Below are 21,703 nucleotides of genomic sequence, written 5' to 3' on the forward strand. Positions count from 1 at the left end.
ATTGTATAGTGTAGTGTATAGTGTAGTGTATAGTATAGTGTAGTGTATAGTGTGGTGTATAGTGTAGTGTATAGTGTAGTGTATAGTGTATTGTATAGTGTAGTGTGTAGTGTATAGTAGTGTATAGTGTAGTGTAAAGTAGTGTAGTGTATAATGTAGTGTATAGTGTATTGTATAGTGTAGTGTATAGTGTAGTGTATAGTAGTGTAGTGTATAGTGTAGTTTTGTATAGCATTTAGTAGTGTATTTATACTACTATATAAAACTTAAACAAAAGTTTATAGTGTAGTGTATAGTGTAGTGTAGTATTATATTGTGTAGTGTATAGTTGTGTATAGTGTAGTGTATAGTAGTGTGTAGTAGTGTATAATGTAGTAGTGTATAGTAGTGTATAGTGTAGTAGTGTGCAGTAGTGTATAATGCAGTATATAGTAGTGTAGTGTATATTAGTGTAGTCGTGTACAGTACAGTAATGTATAGTGTAGTTTAGTAGTGGATAGTGTAGTGTATAGCGTAGTCTATACTAGTGTATAGTAGCGTATAGTAGTGTATAGCGTAGTGTATAGTAGTGTATAGTGTAGGAGTGTATAGTGTAGTAGTGTAGTGTATAGTAGTGCATAGTGTAGTGTATAGTAGTGTATAGTGTAGTGTATAGTAGCATATAGTAGTGTATAGTGTAGTGTATAGTAGTGTATAGTGTAGGAGTGTATAGTGTAGTAGTGTAGTGTATAGTAGTGTATATTAGTGAGGTAGTGTATAGTACAGTAGTGTATATTGTAGTTTAGCAGTGGATAGTGTAGTGTATAGTAGTGTATAGTGTAGTGTATAGCGTAGTCTATAGTAGTGTGTAGTGTATAGTAGTGTGTAGTAATATTGTGTTGGAGGTCTGGACCGTCCTACTCAGCACGCTGCCGCAACGATCCTCACCAGGACAAGCGGACTGAGAAATGAACGGACGAACCATTTTAGATTTGGAATATACTTTCTGCTGGTGCACCAAATCATTTTTTAAATCACAGATATGAGAGCTGCGTGCATACATGCACTGGATATATTCATGCTATTTCTTACACTTGTTTTATTTTACTTTGTGGGCAATTGCAATTGACCACTCTCCTTTCCAGACTGTAAGTTAAAATGAATTCATGGTTTTTTTCTTTTGCATGCGGTGCATTCTATTGGCCTTGCATCCTTTGTGCTGGTTGTACCGTGCTGTTGTGCGACCTTGACATTCGTAACCCGACCATGGACAGCTGTTTATGAATTGCTTTTGTGGGCGTTTTTTTGTTGCTGTTGTAACGAGGTTTCTACTGAGTAACCAGTTCCCCATCGAAAATGGGCATTTATTTCCCCGTGGCTTTCACCTGCGCCGAAATAAGCCGGCAACCCTATACTGAGCACGTACACACGGGAGACGCATATATGTTGAACTTCTTTCGCACCGTACGCATTCAACCGTGCTCATCGGAGGTGCGCGGGAAGGACAACAAACTGAACACGAAAAGCAATTCCAAAGAAATGACCTTTCAAACGTGAGAGTGTGCGGGCAGCACTGTAACGATATCCCTCTAGAATCTGCGAGCAAGGCGGTGTGTCTAAACGGGCAATGTGCTCACATGAATTCAAATTGTGCTAGCTTTGCCAGCGAAATTCGACGTGATGTCACACAATGTCACATCGCATGCAGGGCACACGAACACAAGCATCCATGTCTGCGCATGTGTGAGTGCGTGAGTGATTTATTAATTCACCAAAACGCACACCTCATCAGTGTAGAAAGTAGCGCTCATTAATTGAAGGGTCTTCTCATCAACATCATCGGCCATGATCGACTCACTGCTGGATGAAGGATGTCACTATATCCCCTTTGGCCTCGCTATGCAACAATCCACAAAGCTCATACAGACGATCGGGCCATGTACAATGCTTTTAAAAACGTTCTTCGTTGGGCACATTGTCACATTGCTTCTAAAATCACTCCAACCTACGCTTACCGACCCCTTTGTTCCACCATTTTGATAAGGGCCCACCTTCAGTAGGCTAAACAGGGGTATTCTCACTCCGACGGGTGTTCCAACCATGTCCCTCACACGGTTACGTTGCGTTGCTTCGGGAACTTGCGGTACCTACATTTGCCTTCTTACCTCAGTCATATCCTCAGGTTAATGTCCATTGGTAACCGGTGACAACCAGCCAAAAAGGCATCGCCACATAATGGGCAACCTCGCCCAGAAAAGGTGATAAAGGCCCGGGGCCCTGCAATTTCACGCTCGCTACCACTGCTGGTGGAAGGGTCTCCACTTCAGGGGAGCTCTGGAGATACCTTGGAAGAGGTGAGATTACCCCACACTTTGCCCCACCATATGTGGCCTGTCAATCGACTGCAGTGTACCCATATACGCTGGCCGAGTGGACAGAGGCTGTGGTGGAGGGGATTTAATAAACCTGTGACGTTGTTTCAACTTCCACGCCGGGAGAGTGAACCCGAGCCCCTCCGGATTGCCATCCCAATGTGCTAACCATACACGGAGGCAGCATTTGACCTTGCATGCGCTGTTATTAAATTTCGCTGGAAAGTAACGCTTAATGAGTCGGTCCGGTTGGACATGAAGATGGTCACCGCATCACGCGGCGCTTTCAGATGCGCTTCTGTGGGCGTCTGGAACGCTTCTCCCTTCGGATATTAGGAATCCACAGAAGTTATTCACTTTTAAATAATCTCGATCAAACTGCTTGTTATTGTGTTTAGTTTGTTGTCCTTCCCCCCCCCCACACCTCCAATTAGCACGGTTGGCTATGTACGGTACAAAAGAAGTTCAACATACATACATACATGAATACTTTAACCCTTTCCCGTTCCGGGACGACTGCAAGTTGCAGGGTGGGTCCCGTTCAGCATTAATTTTATTCTGATAGGCATAGCGCCATTGTTTTTAAAGACATTCTACTCACCGCAGAGAACTGTAGCGACACGACCAACACAGCCTACGATAGCTGGCGCCAAACTGTGCCACGCGCCCTCCCACAATGGCCTTGTGGGAGCCTCGGTACCGATAAAGATACATTTAAATTTTGATTTAAAGCTTTCGTGACTGCAGTAATTCATATTCTTAGTTTTTTCGGTAAAGTCACGTTGAAGAGAAACAACAAAATAATAAAATATATATTTCATTATTTTGTTGTTTCTCTTCAACGTGACTTTACCGAAAAAACTAAGCATATAAAGTACATTTATTTTGGGGTTTTTTTTCCCCCCCCGATTCCGTTCCGATGACGTGCACGATGACGAACACGACGGCGTGCACATTCGTCGCCGAAAACGGGACCGTAAGAAAAAAAATCCTACGACGTACACGTACATACGTCACCGGAACGAGAAAAGGGTTCAGCCAGCGAGAACAGCGCTGGGGTTTCTTCAGCCAGCGGCGGACCCGGTCACGGCTGTCCTGTTGCGCGGCGGGTGACGTGAAGTACCTGGGCGGTGTTGCGGGTGTCAAGGGGGCTCTCGACACGTGGCAGGACCAGCAGCGACATGCCGTAGGCCGCCTCGTGCCGGGGCTTTGCCGCCAACACGGACTGCCGGCGGAAGTTGTGAACGACGCAAAAGCCCTGCGAGCGAACGGAGACATTTATGAAGTCGTTAATTCATTCGTTCGTTCACGCGTTCGTCAATTGTTCATCCACGGACAGTTCACGTAAATTGTAAACGGTGCAACATCCCTGCTAGGGAGCAAAGCCATCCATTTGTTCATTCGTTAGTTCATTTATTAGTCCAATTGTTTGTTCATGTGGACATTTAATGGTTCACACGCGGACTGTTGATTGAAGTTGTGAACAATGCAAACTCCCTGCCAGGGAATGAAGTCGAACATTTGTTAATTCGTGATTTAATTAATGAATTCATTCACTTATTTTTCCATTCGTACGTTGAATGGTTCATACATGGGCTGGTGCTTGAAGTTGTGAACAATGCAACAATGTCAACTCCGTTGTTCAGTCGTTCATTCAGTCGCATCCTGCCGACAGAATTGGCTTACGATGCAAAACCATGATCATTATGTAGAGACATTCAATAATTCATCCGTTGGTTAATTCAAGCATCCGTCCTTCCAGTCGTTCGTTAAACTATTTGAATGCATTCATGGCATGCGATTAAAGTGCCACGTGCTACAGCCTCAGGTCGCACAGTGGGACATACGGACCCCACGTCCCCGATTCTGTGGTGCATGCACAATTACGGAAATTACACAGGCACATTACATAAGCAGAGATACGCGCGCACTTGCAACCACACGAAGAGTAGGGGGCAACATCGTCGTCATCGTCACGACCACGCTCCCAGCTTCGATGATTTAATAATCACATTTAACTTAGCTCTTAAGGCATGAAATATGCATGTAAGAGGAGAAACAGTTAACTTTTATACAACGTAGCTAGAATTGTTGCCAGTTCAACGAATAGAGTTGACATGCACGGTGCATTTATTTATTCACTTAATTCCGTTGAAACAATGGGTACGGTGTGGCCAGAATCAATTTTCAACACTGCCTTTGTCTGTCCAGTGCTGATTCTCAGACAATGCACGTGTATTTATTTAATGCCGAGTCAACTAAGGAGAGGCTAAACACAATGGCTCATCGGAATTCATGGCTGGAATTGAACTCAAGCCAACGAGAATAGTAGCTGTTTTTATTTCTGTCGTTGTTGTTGTTACTGTTGTTGTTATTATCAGTATGTAACTTCCTACTCCTGGGCAAAGGACTCTCGAAATGTACTTTCGTTTCCCCCTCCCAACACTCCTGTCCAGTCGTGACCTCCGAACTCTGCGATGTCTCTCCCCAGTCTCGCACTGTTTCGGTACACTTCTGCCGGTTTAATGTCGTCTCTAATCAGCTGTCATCACGATGTGCCCTGCCCCATTTCCACTCGATTTCCCTTTGCTTTAACAACAGCAAAGGGACAAGAGTTGTCATTTTATTCTTTAACAGCAAAGGGAAAAGCATACCTTTTTAAGCAATTTTCTTATAATTAACTACCGTGTGTGTGTGTGTGTGTTGAACTTCTTCTTTGGTTCTTTCGGTAAAGTCACGGTAAAGTCAAATAACACAATAATATTATTGTGTTATTTTATTTTATCAATTTATTATTTTATTCTCATTCTACGTGGTGACTTTACCGAAAGAACCAAAGAAGATGAATCCTTGCAGTCACGAAAGCTTTAAATCGAAATATGTTGAACTTCTTTCGCACGCTACGTAGCCAACCGTGACCTTCGGAGGTGCGGGGGAAGGACACGAAACACAAAAGAGCACTTCTAAAAAAACGAGTTTTGTGTGTAATCCAATCGTTGGATCACGCACGCACACAATTGTTACCAAACACCATGACCACTACTTCTCACTATCGGAGCGTGTATGTGGCATGCAGGCAGTAGTGGGGCAGACCGCACGATAAACCGCGCTAGCCTAAATGTCGATTTGCCAGCCACACGGCGAATATAGAAAACTCTTGTCCTGCCCTCCACCCCATCGTCAGCCTCCCTCTCCCCACCGCTCCCCCGGGCCTGTCCTTCGCCAACTCACAGTGACCATTACCGTGAAGTACAACACCCCCCACCCCCCCATAATGGACAAAGCGTGGAGAACTATGTTTATGTTTATTTTACCAGGTAAGGCCCACTGAGCTCTATAGGTTCTTTTTCAGAGACGGGCTGGCTATCACAAACGACAGCTCAACGAAGTAGCTGTCCACATGGACATTTATAGCAGGCAAAGATACGCACGTCGATCCTAAATGTGTCTATTAAAAACAAAAGCAGAGGACCCGGAGAAAAATCCGCACGACCACGGGGAGAATACGCAAACTCCAAACATACAGCAGGTGTCAGAGTCGGCATCGAACCCACGACCTCCTGCGTACCTGGCGAGGTAGTTAACATCTCGCACACCACAGCTTTCATCTTGCCTACATCTAGCAGTGGATCGAACAAGGGCTGTTCTTTTTTTTTTTACACCTACCCACCATACAGAGGATCCAAAACATCTACAGCACCCCTCTGCCTGCAGTGGAAATTGGAGGACTGCAGCTCCGACACACGTCTTCATTATAACACGGCCAAGAGATGACAACATTTCGACGCCGGCGCGAACTAGACGCGCCCATTTTAACTTCACATGGTTCTTCACGTTTTCCACCATTTGCATTTGAGCAACGTCTTTTAACTTCACATTTAAGTTTCCCTCACATTTCCCCTCAATTTTTTTTTACGACGTTGAGTACCTTTACTGTGCCCGCGGACGACTCATGCAAGAAAAAAAGTGAAAAATCGTAGAAACCGAAGACATCTTTTGAAGTCGCTTATTGCTCACCGACCGAGACAAAATTGGTTCAGGCGACACGCGTGGCACTCAACTTTGCTCAGAGGGAAAAACAATGCCCCCCCCCCCCCCCCCATCTGTGCTGATAGCGATTACCTTGCGCGTGAAGAACGGCCCGGCCCCCCAAGCGACGTTTCCCCAACGAGAGGGTGGGGTGTGGGGGGTACTATTCCCTCAGCTGAACGCAGCGGCCATTTTGCCCCGGCCGCGTTTACAAAAAGATCAGCATGCTAAAATCGTCATCGTCATCATCATCATCGTCGTCGTCGTTTTGAAATAGATTTGACCCCTGCTAGGCAAGACGCATTCGACGTTTCAGTTTGGTCGCACGTGCCAGGCTCTAACGGCGATAAATAATATTCGTTTAGGGTATCACCTACAGCCTTTGGTTAATCAACTGCTGAGTGTTGGCCGTTACCTACAGCGTTTCCATCGTTGGCTGTGCTGAGTCACCCCCCCCCCCACCCCCCGAGAGAATCGTTTGGGTGCCGTGTCAGGAATGGTTTCATACATTAACCCAGGGGTCGGGAACCTTTTTGACTAAGAGAGCCATGAAAGCAAAAAATTTGGAAATTTATTTCAGTGAGAGCCATATAATATATTTTAAAAGTGAATTCAACTAAATGTCAGTATAATAAGCCTCTGAATTTATTCTTTTAAATAATGTTGTTATAACACTCACCATTAATGCGACTTCTGGTGCTGCATGGATTTGCTGATGTCTTTGTAGTCGGGTTGGTACTTGGTGAGGTTAAGCTTCATGCAAGCGTTGAGGCTTTCATCCGTTAAACGTGATCGTAGGTTGGACTTGATGTTTTTAAGATGTGAGAATGACTGCTCACATGCATACGTAGATCCAAACATGGTCAATACAGCAATACTCACACGCTGCAGTGTGTGGTATGTGACAGGAAGCGCGTTCCAAGTTTTGAGAATCAGCTGGTCTTCGGGTTGGAGTTTTTTCATTTCTGTCCACATGTGCTTGCTCGCCAACTCCGCTTTCTGTCGTGTGATTCTTTCCAAATCTTCATTCAGTGACTTGAACTTATTCACCCACATGTCTGAGGCCTTCAGGTCAGCCACTTCTGCTTCAAAATCTCTGACGGAGACACCAGGGATGTAATTCAGGTCGGCTGTGTTCAGTGAACACTCGTTTGGATGGGTGATGAACTTAAAAAGACGAGTGTGCTCACGAAATTCTCCAAAGCGTGCTTTGAAGGACTGTAGGAGACTGGATGTGCAGCCAGCTAGCTGGTGGAGATCAAGGTTTTGAATGGGCTCACTTGCTGTGCATGCATCTTTAAATTGGCTCAGTTTTTCAAAATGTAGTAAACGACCTGTTTCAAGATCCGTGATGAAAAGCTCCAGCTTGTTTTCAAAAGCAAATACAGCTTGTTGAAGGGATAACACTGTATTTCCAATGCCTTGCATTTTCACGTTGAGCTGGTTCAGATGTTCAGTCAGATCTACGAGATAGTAAAACTTGAGGAGCCACTCGGTGTCGGCTAGCTCAGGATGCCCGACGCCTTTCATTTCAAGGAAAGTCCGGATTTCGTTCAGGCAAGCCGCAAAACGGCTAAGCACCTTCCCTCTTGACAACCAACGCACATTGCTGTGCAAAAGCAGACCAGGATAGTTATTTACAACTTCATCCAGCAGTGTTTTAAACTGGCGATCATTTAAGGCTCGGGCAACAATAAAGTTGATCACACGAATGACCAGCGACATCACTTCGCCAAACTGCCTGTCACACATCTGAGCACAAAGTGCCTCCTGGTGTATAATGCAATGGAAACTTAGGATGGGTCTATTTTCATGTTCACGGAGAAGCGCCACAAATCCTTTGTTTTTCCCCACCATACACGGAGCACCATCAGTACACACTGAGAGAAGTTTATCCATAGGTAGACTTTTTTCTTGAGCAAACTCCATGAAAGACTTGAATAAATCCTCACCTCTTGTGTACCCTTTTAATGGCAGAACAGCAAGTCTTTCTTCGCGCAGTGTGTCACCAACAGCATATCTTGCAATCACGCTGAACTGCGACAAATGGCTCACGTCTGTTGACTCATCCAAAGCCAGAGAAAAGAACGGCGCTGCATTTATGTCCTTCACTTGCGTTTCCTCCACTTTGTTTGCCATCACGATGGTACGATCATGAACAGTTCTTGCCGACAGAGGCATGTCTTGTATCCGTTTGATTATCTTGTCTTTGTTCGGAAGATCATCAAAAAGTTCATTGGCTACATCCAGCATGAACGTTTTAGCATACTCGCCATCTGTGAATGGTTTTCCATTCCTCACTATTGCTAAAGAACCAGCAAAGCTAGCCGAATTATAGTCACCTTGCCGGGTCCATACGCGGAGTTGCTGCTGGCTAGCTTGCACCCTGCTCAGAAGCTCTTGGCACGCTTTCTTTCTGCTGTCTCCCGCAGGGTATTTTGATGCAAAGGTAGCGTGGCGCGTGTCGAAGTGCCGCTTTACATTCGACCGTTTCAACGATGTAATTTTGTCATTGCAAATTAGACACACCGCAGAACCCGCTCTCTCCACAAAGGCGAATTCTTCGGTCCATTCGTCCTGAAATGTACGATACTCGTCGTCTTTTTTTCTTTTCGCCATCTTCTTCGTCGAAGGGTTAGCTTTGAGCTAATGACCGAGCAGACGCAGTCTCAGACTGATTCAAAAGGGGGCGTTTACCTGTTTTACCCAGCAACGGCAAACGTAGGCCAGTATCATCCAATTAAAATAATGGACAATTGCTCCTGCAGCCCTGAACAGGACATGCACAGTGAAAAATCGATGGATGGATTAAAACAAGTGAGAATATTTTGTTTTATCTGCGAGCCATATGCAATCATCAAAAGAGCCACATCTGGCTCGCGAGCCATAGGTTCCCGACCCCTGCATTAACCCTTTCCCACTCTGATGACGCACGTGCGCGTGATCAGTTTTTTTTCTCCTGATTCCGTTCCGATGACGTGCTATAATAAAATATCTTTATCTGTATGTCTTCATACCTGAAGACGTACCAGGGCTCCCCCAGAAGGCTATGCGGGAGGGCGTGTGGCACAGTTTGGCACACAGCGATCATAGAGTGCAGTCATGTTGCTACAGTTCTCTGACGTGAGTACAATGTCTTTAAAAACAACGTTGCTACGCCTCTCTCTCAATAAAACTAATGCTGAACCACTTGCCCGTTTAGAGATTCAGCAGTGAACGGGACGCCCGCCCTGCAACTTGCAGATGTCTCAGAACGAGAAAGGGTTGCTTTCCATGGTCGTGGCCAAAAATTGGCAGTGCGTTCCTCTAACGTGACGGTAGTTTGCAAGGAACAAAATCCATGCAAGGTGACTAGAAACTCGATCGCTTTGCATTCTTGAATGTATATTGTGCCATTGGTATTGCTAGAGCGGTTTGACTTTGCTCTCTGAGCCTAAGGCACATCCACTAAATCCTGAGCTGCCTGCAAATTGCAAGTTTTCAAAAAAATGTAAACTATTATTATAATTAAAAAAAAACCTATGATAGCTCTGTGGGCCTTACCTGGTGGGTAAAAAGACACTCCTTATCAATCGACTGCTGGATCTGTGTATGTTGATCTTCTGCACAGTACGAAGCCAACTCTGCTAATCAGAGTTGCCCGAGGGGGGAGGAAGAAGGGGTGAGGAAAAGGGAGAGAGGGGACGGAGGGAGCAGGGGGGATCGTTACCAGGAAGAAGGCGATCCCAAGCCCCACGGTGAACCCGGCCAGGACGTCTCCCCAGTGGTTGCGGAACTCGGTGACGCGGTTGACCCCGGCGACGCAGGCCAGGCACAGCACGGCCAGGCACAGCACGGGCTTGGCGAGCCGTGTGCTCCTCGCCCGCACCGTGCTCGTCACGTACATCTGCACGCGGCACGTCGCCGGGACGGCATCGGCAGCCACCGTGCGAGCATCATCACCGTCACCTTCACTGACGTCATCATCACCGTCGCCTTCGCCGACGTCATCATCACCGTCATCTTTACTGACGTCATCATCACCGTCGCCTTCGCTGACGTCATCATCACCGTCGCCTTCGCTGTCGTCATCATCACCGTCGCCTTCACTGACGTCATCATCACCGTCGCCTTCACTGACGTCATCATCACCGTCACCTTCACTGTCGTCATCATCACCGGCACCTTCACTGTCGTCATCATCACCGTCGCCTTCACTGACGTCATCATCACCGTCGCCTTCGCTGACGTCATCATCACCGTCGCCTTCACTGTCGTCATCATCACCGTCGCCTTCACTGACGTCATCATCACCGTCGCCTTCGCTGACGTCATCATCACCGTCGCCTTCGCTGTCGTCATCATCACCGTCGCCTTCACTGACGTCATCATCACCGTCGCCTTCACTGACGTCATCATCACCGTCACCTTCACTGTCGTCATCATCACCGGCACCTTCACTGTCGTCATCATCACCGTCGCCTTCACTGACGTCATCATCACCGTCGCCTTCGCTGACGTCATCATCACCGTCGCCTTCACTGTCGTCATCATCACCGTCGCCTTCACTGACGTCATCATCACCGTCGCCTTCACTGTCATCATCATCACCGTCGCCTTCACTGTCGTCATCATCGCCGTCGCCTTCACTGTCGTCATCATCGCCGTCGCCTTCGCTGACGTCATCATCACCGTCGCCTTCGCTGACGTCATCATCACCGTCGCCTTCACTGTCGTCATCATCACCGTCGCCTTTACTGACGTCATCATCACCGTCGCCTTCACTGTCGCCATCATCACCGTCGCCTTCACTGTCGTCATCATCACCGTCGCCTTCACTGTCGTCATCATCATCGTCGCCTTCGCTGTCGTCATCATCACCGTCGCCTTCGCTGACGTCATCATCACCATCGCCTTCGCTGACGTCATCATCACCGTCGCCTTCATTGACGTCATCATCACCGTCACCTTCACTGTCGTCATCATCGCCGTCGCCTTCACTGTCGTCATCATCACCGTCGCCTTCGCTGACGTCATCATCACCGTCGCCTTCACTGTCGTCATCATCACCGTCACCTTCACTGTCATCATCATCGCCGTCGCCTTAACTGTCGTCATCATCACCGTCGCCTTCACTGTCGTCATCATCACCGTCGCCTTCACTGTCGTCATCATCACCGTCGCCTTCACTGATGTCATCATCACCGTCGCCTTCACTGTCGTCATCATCACCGTCGCCTTCACTGATGTCATCATCACCGTCACCTTCACTGACGTCATCATCACCGTCGCCTTCGCCGACGTCATCATCACCGTCATCTTTACTGACGTCATCATCACCGTCGCCTTCGCTGACGTCATCATCACCGTCGCCTTCGCTGTCGTCATCATCACCGTCGCCTTCACTGACGTCATCATCACCGTCGCCTTCACTGACGTCATCATCACCGTCACCTTCACTGTCGTCATCATCACCGGCACCTTCACTGTCGTCATCATCACCGTCGCCTTCACTGACGTCATCATCACCGTCGCCTTCGCTGACGTCATCATCACCGTCGCCTTCACTGTCGTCATCATCACCGTCGCCTTCACTGACGTCATCATCACCGTCGCCTTCGCTGACGTCATCATCACCGTCGCCTTCGCTGTCGTCATCATCACCGTCGCCTTCACTGACGTCATCATCACCGTCGCCTTCACTGACGTCATCATCACCGTCACCTTCACTGTCGTCATCATCACCGGCACCTTCACTGTCGTCATCATCACCGTCGCCTTCACTGACGTCATCATCACCGTCGCCTTCGCTGACGTCATCATCACCGTCGCCTTCACTGTCGTCATCATCACCGTCGCCTTCACTGACGTCATCATCACCGTCGCCTTCACTGTCATCATCATCACCGTCGCCTTCACTGTCGTCATCATCGCCGTCGCCTTCACTGTCGTCATCATCGCCGTCGCCTTCGCTGACGTCATCATCACCGTCGCCTTCGCTGACGTCATCATCACCGTCGCCTTCACTGTCGTCATCATCACCGTCGCCTTTACTGACGTCATCATCACCGTCGCCTTCACTGTCGCCATCATCACCGTCGCCTTCACTGTCGTCATCATCACCGTCGCCTTCACTGTCGTCATCATCATCGTCGCCTTCGCTGTCGTCATCATCACCGTCGCCTTCGCTGACGTCATCATCACCATCGCCTTCGCTGACGTCATCATCACCGTCGCCTTCATTGACGTCATCATCACCGTCACCTTCACTGTCGTCATCATCGCCGTCGCCTTCACTGTCGTCATCATCACCGTCGCCTTCGCTGACGTCATCATCACCGTCGCCTTCACTGTCGTCATCATCACCGTCACCTTCACTGTCATCATCATCGCCGTCGCCTTAACTGTCGTCATCATCACCGTCGCCTTCACTGTCGTCATCATCACCGTCGCCTTCACTGTCGTCATCATCACCGTCGCCTTCACTGATGTCATCATCACCGTCACCTTCACTGACGTCATCATCATCACCGTCGCCTTCACTGACGTCATCATCACCGTCGCCTTCACTGTCGCCATCATCACCGTCGCCTTCACTGTCGTCATCATCACCGTCGCCTTCACTGTCGTCATCATCACCGTCGCCTTCACTGACGTCATCATCACCGTCACCTTCACTGACGTCATCATCACCGTCGCCTTCACTGTCATCATCATCACCGTCGCCTTCACTGTCATCATCATCACCGTCGCCTTCACTGTCATCATCATCACCGTCGCCTTCACTGTCGTCATCATCACCATCGCCTTCACTGCCGTCATCATCACCGTCGCCTTCACTGTCGTCATCATCACCGTCGCCTTTAATGACGTCATCATCACCGTCGCCTTCACTGTCGCCATCATCACCGTCGCCTTCACTGTCATCATCACCGTCGCCTTCACTGTCGTCATCATCACCGTCACCTTCACTGACGTCATCATCACCGTTGCCTTCACTGTCATCATCATCATCGTCGCCTTCATTGACGTCATCATCACCGTCGCCTTCACTGTCGTCATCATCACCGTCGCCTTCACTGTCGTCATCATCACCGTGGCCTTCACTGTCGTCATCATCACCGTCACCTTCACTGTCGTCATCATCACCGTCGCCTTCACTGACGTCATCATCACCGTCGCCTTCACTGTCGTCATCATCACCGTCGCCTTCACTGACGTCATCATCACCGTCGCCTTCACTGTCGTCATCATCACCGTCACCTTCACTGTTGTCATCATCACCGTCGCCTTCACTGTCGTCATCATCACCGTCACCTTCACTGTCGTCATCATCACCGTCGCCTTCACTGACGTCATCATCACCGTCGCCTTCACTGACGTCATCATCACCGTCGCATTCACTGTCGTCATCATCACCGTCGCCTTCACTGTCGTCATCATCACCGTCGCCTTCACTGTCGTCATCATCACCGTCGCCTTCACTGTCGTCATCATCACCGTCGCCTTCATTGACGTCATCATCACCGTCGCCTTCACTGTCGTCATCATCACCGTCGCCTTCACTGTCGTCATCATCACCGTCGCCTTCACTGTCGTCATCATCACCGTCACCTTCACTGTCGTCATCATCACCGTCGCCTTCACTGTCGTCATCATCACCGTCGCCTTCACTGACGTCATTATCACCGTCGCCTTCGCTGACGTCATCATCACCGTCGCCTTCACTGTCGTCATCATCACCGTCGCCTTCACTGTCGTCATCATCACCGTCGCCTTCACTGTCGTCATCATCACCGTCACCTTCACTGTCGTCATCATCACCGTCGCCTTCACTGACGTCATCATCACCATCGCCTTCACTGTCGTCATCATCACCGTCGCCTTCACTGACGTCATCATCACCGTCGCCTTCACTGTCGTCATCATCACCGTCACCTTCACTGTTGTCATCATCACCGTCGCCTTCACTGTCGTCATCATCACCGTCACCTTCACTGTCGTCATCATCACCGTCGCCTTCACTGACGTCATCATCACCGTCGCCTTCACTGACGTCATCATCACCGTCGCATTCACTGTCGTCATCATCACCGTCGCCTTCACTGTCGTCATCATCACCGTCGCCTTCACTGTCGTCATCATCACCGTCGCCTTCACTGACGTCATTATCACCGTCGCCTTCGCTGACGTCATCATCACCGTCACCTTCACTGTCGTCATCATCACCGTTGCCTTCACTGTCGTCATCATCACCGTCGCCTTCATTGACGTCATCATCACCGTCGCCTTCACTGTCGTCATCATCACCGTCGCCTTCACTGTCGTCATCATCACCGTCGCCTTCACTGTCGTCATCATCACCGTCACCTTCACTGTCGTCATCATCACCGTCGCCTTCACTGTCGTCATCATCACCGTCGCCTTCACTGACGTCATTATCACCGTCGCCTTCGCTGACGTCATCATCACCGTCGCCTTCACCGTCGTCATCATCACCGTCGCCTTCACCGTCGTCATCATCACCGTCGCCTTCACTGTCGTCATCATCACCGTCGCCTTCACTGTCGTCATCATCACCGTCGCCTTCACTGTCGTCATCATCACCGTCACCTTCACTGTCGTCATCATCACCGTCGCCTTCACTGTCGTCATCATCGCCGTCGCCTTCACTGTCGTCATCATCACCGTCACCTTCACTGTCGTCATCATCACCGTCACCTTCACTGTCGTCATCATCACCGTCGCCTTCACTGTCGTCATCATCACCGTCACCTTCACTGTCGTCATCATCACCGTCACCTTCACTGTCGTCATCATCACCGTCACCTTCACTGACGTCATCATCACCGTCACCTTCACTGTCACCATCATCACCGTCGCCTTCACTGTCGTCATCATCACCGTCACCTTTACTGTCGTCATCATCACCGTCACCTTCACTGTCGTCATCATCAACGTCACCTTCACTGTCGTCATCATCACCGTCACCTTCACTGTCGTCATCATCACCGTCACCTTCACTGTCGTCATCAACACCGTCACCTTCACTGTCGTCATCATCACCGTCACCTTCACTGTCGTCATCATCACCGTCACCTTCACTGTCGTCATCATCACCGTCACCTTCACTGTCGTCATCATCACCGTCACCTTCACTGTCGTCATCATCACCGTCACCTTCACTGTCGCCATCATCACCGTCGCCTTCACTGTCGCCATCATCACCGTCGCCTTCACTGTCGCCATCATCACCGTCACCTTCACTGTCGCCATCATCACCGTCACCTTCACTGTCGTCATCATCACCGTCACCTTCACTGTCGTCATCATCACCGTCACCTTCACTGTCGTCATCATCACCGTCACCTTCACTGTCGTCATCATCACCGTCACCTTCACTGTCGTCATCATCACCGTCACCTTCACTGTCGTCATCATCACCGTCACCTTCACTGTCGTCATCATCACCGTCACCTTCACTGTCATCATCATCACCGTCACCTTCACTGTCGTCATCATCACCGTCACCTTCACTGTCGTCATCATCACCGTCACCTTCACTGTCGCCATCATCACCGTCGCCTTCACTGTCGCCATCATCACCGTCACCTTCACTGTCGTCATCATCACCGTCGCCTTCACTGACGTCATCATCACCGTCGCCTTCACTGACGTCATCATCACCGTCGCCTTCACTGACGTCATCACCGTCGCCTTCACTGACGTCATCATCACCGTCACCTTCACTGTCGTCATCATCACCGTCGCCTTCACTGTCGTCATCATCACCGTCGCCTTCACTGTCGTCATCATCACCGTCGCCTTCACTGTCGTCATCATCACCGTCACCTTCACTGTCGTCATCATCACCGTCACCTTCACTGTCGTCATCATCACCGTCACCTTCACTGTCGTCATCATCACCGTCACCTTCACTGTCGTCATCATCACCGTCACCTTCACTGACGTCATCATCACCGTCGCCTTCGCTAACGTCATCATCACCGTCGCCTTCGCTGACGTCATCATCACCGTCGCCTTCACTGTCACCATCATCACCGTCGCCTTCACTGTCGTCATCATCACCATCGCCTTCACTGCCGTCATCATCACCGTCGCCTTCACTGTCGTCATCATCACCGTCGCCTTTACTGACGTCATCATCACCGTCGCCTTCACTGTCGCCATCATCACCGTCGCCTTCACTGTCGTCATCATCACCGTCGCCTTCACTGTCGTCATCATCATCGTCGCCTTCGCTGTCGTCATCATCACCGTCGCCTTCGCTGACGTCATCATCACCATCGCCTTCGCTGACGTCATCATCACCGTCGCCTTCATTGACGTCATCATCACCGTCACCTTCACTGTCGTCATCATCGCCGTCGCCTTCACTGTCGTCATCATCACCGTCGCCTTCGCTGACGTCATCATCACCGTCGCCTTCACTGTCGTCATCATCACCGTCACCTTCACTGTCATCATCATCGCCGTCGCCTTAACTGTCGTCATCATCACCGTCGCCTTCACTGTCGTCATCATCACCGTCGCCTTCACTGTCGTCATCATCACCGTCGCCTTCACTGATGTCATCATCACCGTCACCTTCACTGACGTCATCATCACTGTCGCCTTCACTGTCATCATCATCACCGTCGCCTTCACTGACGTCATCATCACCGTCGCCTTCACTGTCGTCATCATCACCGTCACCTTCACTGTCGTCATCATCACCGTCGCCTTCACTGTCGTCATCATCACCGTCGCCTTCACTGACGTCATTATCACCGTCGCCTTCGCTGACGTCATTATCACCGTCGCCTTCGCTGACGTCATCATCACCGTCGCCTTCACCGTCGTCATCATCACCGTCGCCTTCACTGTCGTCATCATCACCGTCGCCTTCACTGTCGTCATCATCACCGTCGCCTTCACTGTCGTCATCATCACCGTCACCTTCACTGTCGTCATCATCACCGTCGCCTTCACTGTCGTCATCATCACCGTCGCCTTCACTGTCGTCATCATCACCGTCACCTTCACTGTCGTCATCATCACCGTCACCTTCACTGTCGTCATCATCACCGTCGCCTTCACTGTCGTCATCATCACCGTCACCTTCACTGTCGTCATCATCACCGTCACCTTCACTGTCGTCATCATCACCGTCACCTTCACTGACGTCATCATCACCGTCACCTTCACTGTCACCATCATCACCGTCGCCTTCACTGTCGTCATCATCACCGTCACCTTTACTGTCGTCATCATCACCGTCACCTTCACTGTCGTCATCATCACCGTCACCTTCACTGTCGTCATCATCACCATCACCTTCACTGTCGTCATCAACACCGTCACCTTCACTGTCGTCATCATCACCGTCACCTTCACTGTCGTCATCATCACCGTCACCTTCACTGTCGTCATCATCACCGTCACCTTCACTGTCGTCATCATCACCGTCACCTTCACTGTCGTCATCATCACCGTCACCTTCACTGTCGCCATCATCACCGTCGCCTTCACTGTCGCCATCATCACCGTCGCCTTCACTGTCGCCATCATCACCGTCACCTTCACTGTCGCCATCATCACCGTCACCTTCACTGTCGTCATCATCACCGTCACCTTCACTGTCGTCATCATCACCGTCACCTTCACTGTCGTCATCATCACCGTCACCTTCACTGTCGTCATCATCACCGTCACCTTCACTGTCGTCATCATCACCGTCACCTTCACTGTCGTCATCATCACCGTCACCTTCACTGTCGTCATCATCACCGTCACCTTCACTGTCATCATCATCACCGTCACCTTCACTGTCGTCATCATCACCGTCACCTTCACTGTCGCCATCATCACCGTCGCCTTCACTGTCGCCATCATCACCGTCACCTTCACTGTCGTCATCATCACCGTCGCCTTCACTGACGTCATCATCACCGTCGCCTTCACTGACATCATCATCACCGTCACCTTCACTGTCGTCATCATCACCGTCGCCTTCACTGTCGTCATCATCACCGTCGCCTTCACTGTCGTCATCATCACCGTCGCCTTCACTGTCGTCATCATCACCGTCACCTTCACTGTCGTCATCATCACCGTCACCTTCACTGTCGTCATCATCACCGTCACCTTCACTGTCGTCATCATCACCGTCACCTTCACTGACGTCATCATCACCGTCGCCTTCGCTGACGTCATCATCACCGTCGCCTTCGCTGACGTCATCATCACCGTCGCCTTCACTGTCACCATCATCACCGTCGCCTTCACTGTCGTCATCATCACCATCGCCTTCACTGCCGTCATCATCACCGTCGCCTTCACAGTCGTCATCATCACCGTCGCCTTTACTGACGTCATCATCACCGTCGCCTTCACTGTCGCCATCATCACCGTCGCCTTCACTGTCGTCATCATCACCGTCGCCTTCACTGTCGTCATCATCATCGTCGCCTTCGCTGTCGTCATCATCACCGTCGCCTTCGCTGACGTCATCATCACCATCGCCTTCGCTGACGTCATCATCACCGTCGCCTTCATTGACGTCATCATCACCGTCACCTTCACTGTCGTCATCATCGCCGTCGCCTTCACTGTCGTCATCATCACCGTCGCCTTCGCTGACGTCATCATCACCGTCGCCTTCACTGTCGTCATCATCACCGTCACCTTCACTGTCATCATCATCGCCGTCGCCTTAACTGTCGTCATCATCACCGTCGCCTTCACTGTCGTCATCATCACCGTCGCCTTCACTGTCGTCATCATCACCGTCGCCTTCACTGATGTCATCATCACCGTCACCTTCACTGACGTCATCATCACTGTCGCCTTCACTGTCATCATCATCACCGTCGCCTTCACTGACGTCATCATCACCGTCGCCTTCACTGTCGTCATCATCACCGTCGCCTTCACTGATGTCATCATCACCGTCACCTTCACTGACGTCATCATCACCGTCGCCTTCACTGTCATCATCATCACCGTCGCCTTCACTGTCGCCATCATCACCGTCGCCTTCACTGTCATCATCATCACCGTCGCCTTCACTGTCGTCATCATGACCGTCGCCTTCACTGACGTCATCATCACCGTCACCTTCACTGACGTCATCATCACCGTCGCCTTCACTGTCATCATCATCACCGTCGCCTTCACTGTCGCCATCATCACCGTCGCCTTCACTGTCATCATCACCGTCGCCTTCACTGTCGTCATCATCACCGTCACCTTCACTGACGTCATCATCACCGTTGCCTTCACTGTCATCAACATCATCGTCGCCTTCATTGACGTCATCATCACCGTCGCCTTCACTGTCGTCATCATCACCGTCGCCTTCACTGTCGTCATCATCACCGTCGCCTTCACTGTCGTCATCATCACCGTCACCTTCACTGTCGTCATCATCACCGTCGCCTTCACTGACGTCATCATCACCGTCGCCTTCACTGTCGTCATCATCACCGTCGCCTTCACTGACGTCATCATCACCGTCGCCTTCACTGTCGTCATCATCACCGTCACCTTCACTGTTGTCATCATCACCGTCGCCTTCACTGTCGTCATCATCACCGTCACCTTCACTGTCGTCATCATCACCGTCGCCTTCACTGACGTCATCATCACCGTCGCCTTCACTGACGTCATCATCACCGTCGCATTCACTGTCGTCATCATCACCGTCGCCTTCACTGTCGTCATCATCACCGTCGCCTTCACTGTCGTCATCATCACCGTCACCTTCACTGTCGTCATCATCACCGTCACCTTCACTGTCGTCATCATCACCGTCACCTTCACTGTCGTCATCATCACCGTCACCTTCACTGTCGTCATCATCACCGTCACCTTCACTGACGTCATCATCACCGTCGCCTTCGCTAACGTCATCATCACCGTCGCCTTCGCTAACGTCATCATCACCGTCGCCTTCACTGTCACCATCATCACCGTCGCCTTCACTGTCGTCATCATCACCATCGCCTTCACTGCCGTCATCATCACCGTCGCCTTCACTGTCGTCATCATCACCGTCGCCTTTACTGACGTCATCATCACCGTCGCCTTCACTGTCGCCATCATCACCGTCGCCTTCACTGTCGTCATCATCACCGTCGCCTTCACTGTCGTCATCATCATCGTCGCCTTCGCTGTCGTCATCATCACCGTCGCCTTCGCTGACGTCATCATCACCATCGCCTTCGCTGACGTCATCATCACCGTCGCCTTCATTGACGTCATCATCACCGTCACCTTCACTGTCGTCATCATCGCCGTCGCCTTCACTGTCGTCATCATCACCGTCGCCTTCGCTGACGTCATCATCACCGTCGCCTTCACTGTCGTCATCATCACCGTCACCTTCACTGTCATCATCATCGCCGTCGCCTTAACTGTCGTCATCATCACCGTCGCCTTCACTGTCGTCATCATCACCGTCGCCTTCACTGTCGTCATCATCACCGTCGCCTTCACTGATGTCATCATCACCGTCACCTTCACTGACGTCATCATCACTGTCGCCTTCACTGTCATCATCATCACCGTCGCCTTCACTGACGTCATCATCACCGTCGCCTTCACTGTCGTCATCATCACCGTCACCTTCACTGTCGTCATCATCACCGTCGCCTTCACTGTCGTCATCATCACCGTCGCCTTCACTGACGTCATTATCACCGTCGCCTTCGCTGACGTCATTATCACCGTCGCCTTCGCTGACGTCATCATCACCGTCGCCTTCACCGTCGTCATCATCACCGTCGCCTTCACTGTCGTCATCATCACCGTCGCCTTCACTGTCGTCATCATCACCGTCGCCTTCACTGTCGTCATCATCACCGTCACCTTCACTGTCGTCATCATCACCGTCGCCTTCACTGTCGTCATCATCACCGTCGCCTTCACTGTCGTCATCATCACCGTCACCTTCACTGTCGTCATCATCACCGTCACCTTCACTGTCGTCATCATCACCGTCGCCTTCACTGTCGTCATCATCACCGTCACCTTCACTGTCGTCATCATCACCGTCACCTTCACTGTCGTCATCATCACCGTCACCTTCACTGACGTCATCATCACCGTCACCTTCACTGTCACCATCATCACCGTCGCCTTCACTGTCGTCATCATCACCGTCACCTTTACTGTCGTCATCATCACCGTCACCTTCACTGTCGTCATCATCACCGTCACCTTCACTGTCGTCATCATCACCATCACCTTCACTGTCGTCATCAACACCGTCACCTTCACTGTCGTCATCATCACCGTCACCTTCACTGTCGTCATCATCACCGTCACCTTCACTGTCGTCA

General features: G+C 50.3%; 1 protein-coding gene across 1 annotated transcript in view; it reads right to left on the minus strand.

Annotated features, from left to right (window-relative positions):
- Positions 1-21,703, minus strand: part of LOC116951938 (phospholipid phosphatase-related protein type 1-like) — an 82,922-nt gene that overhangs the window by 11,931 nt on the left and 49,288 nt on the right. The window contains exons 6-7 of the mRNA XM_032970822.2: positions 10,090-10,266; positions 3,475-3,609 (exon numbers count right to left, since the gene is read on the minus strand). Coding sequence (XP_032826713.2) covers positions 3,475-3,609; positions 10,090-10,266 — 312 coding nt within the window. The remainder of the gene's footprint in view (positions 1-3,474; positions 3,610-10,089; positions 10,267-21,703) is intronic.

Source organism: Petromyzon marinus, chromosome 44 (genome assembly GCF_048934315.1).
Source record: "Petromyzon marinus isolate PM22_M1 ecotype Great Lakes invasive population chromosome 44, UKy_Petmar_22M1.pri1.0, whole genome shotgun sequence".
Lineage (NCBI taxonomy): Eukaryota > Metazoa > Chordata > Hyperoartia > Petromyzontiformes > Petromyzontidae > Petromyzon > Petromyzon marinus.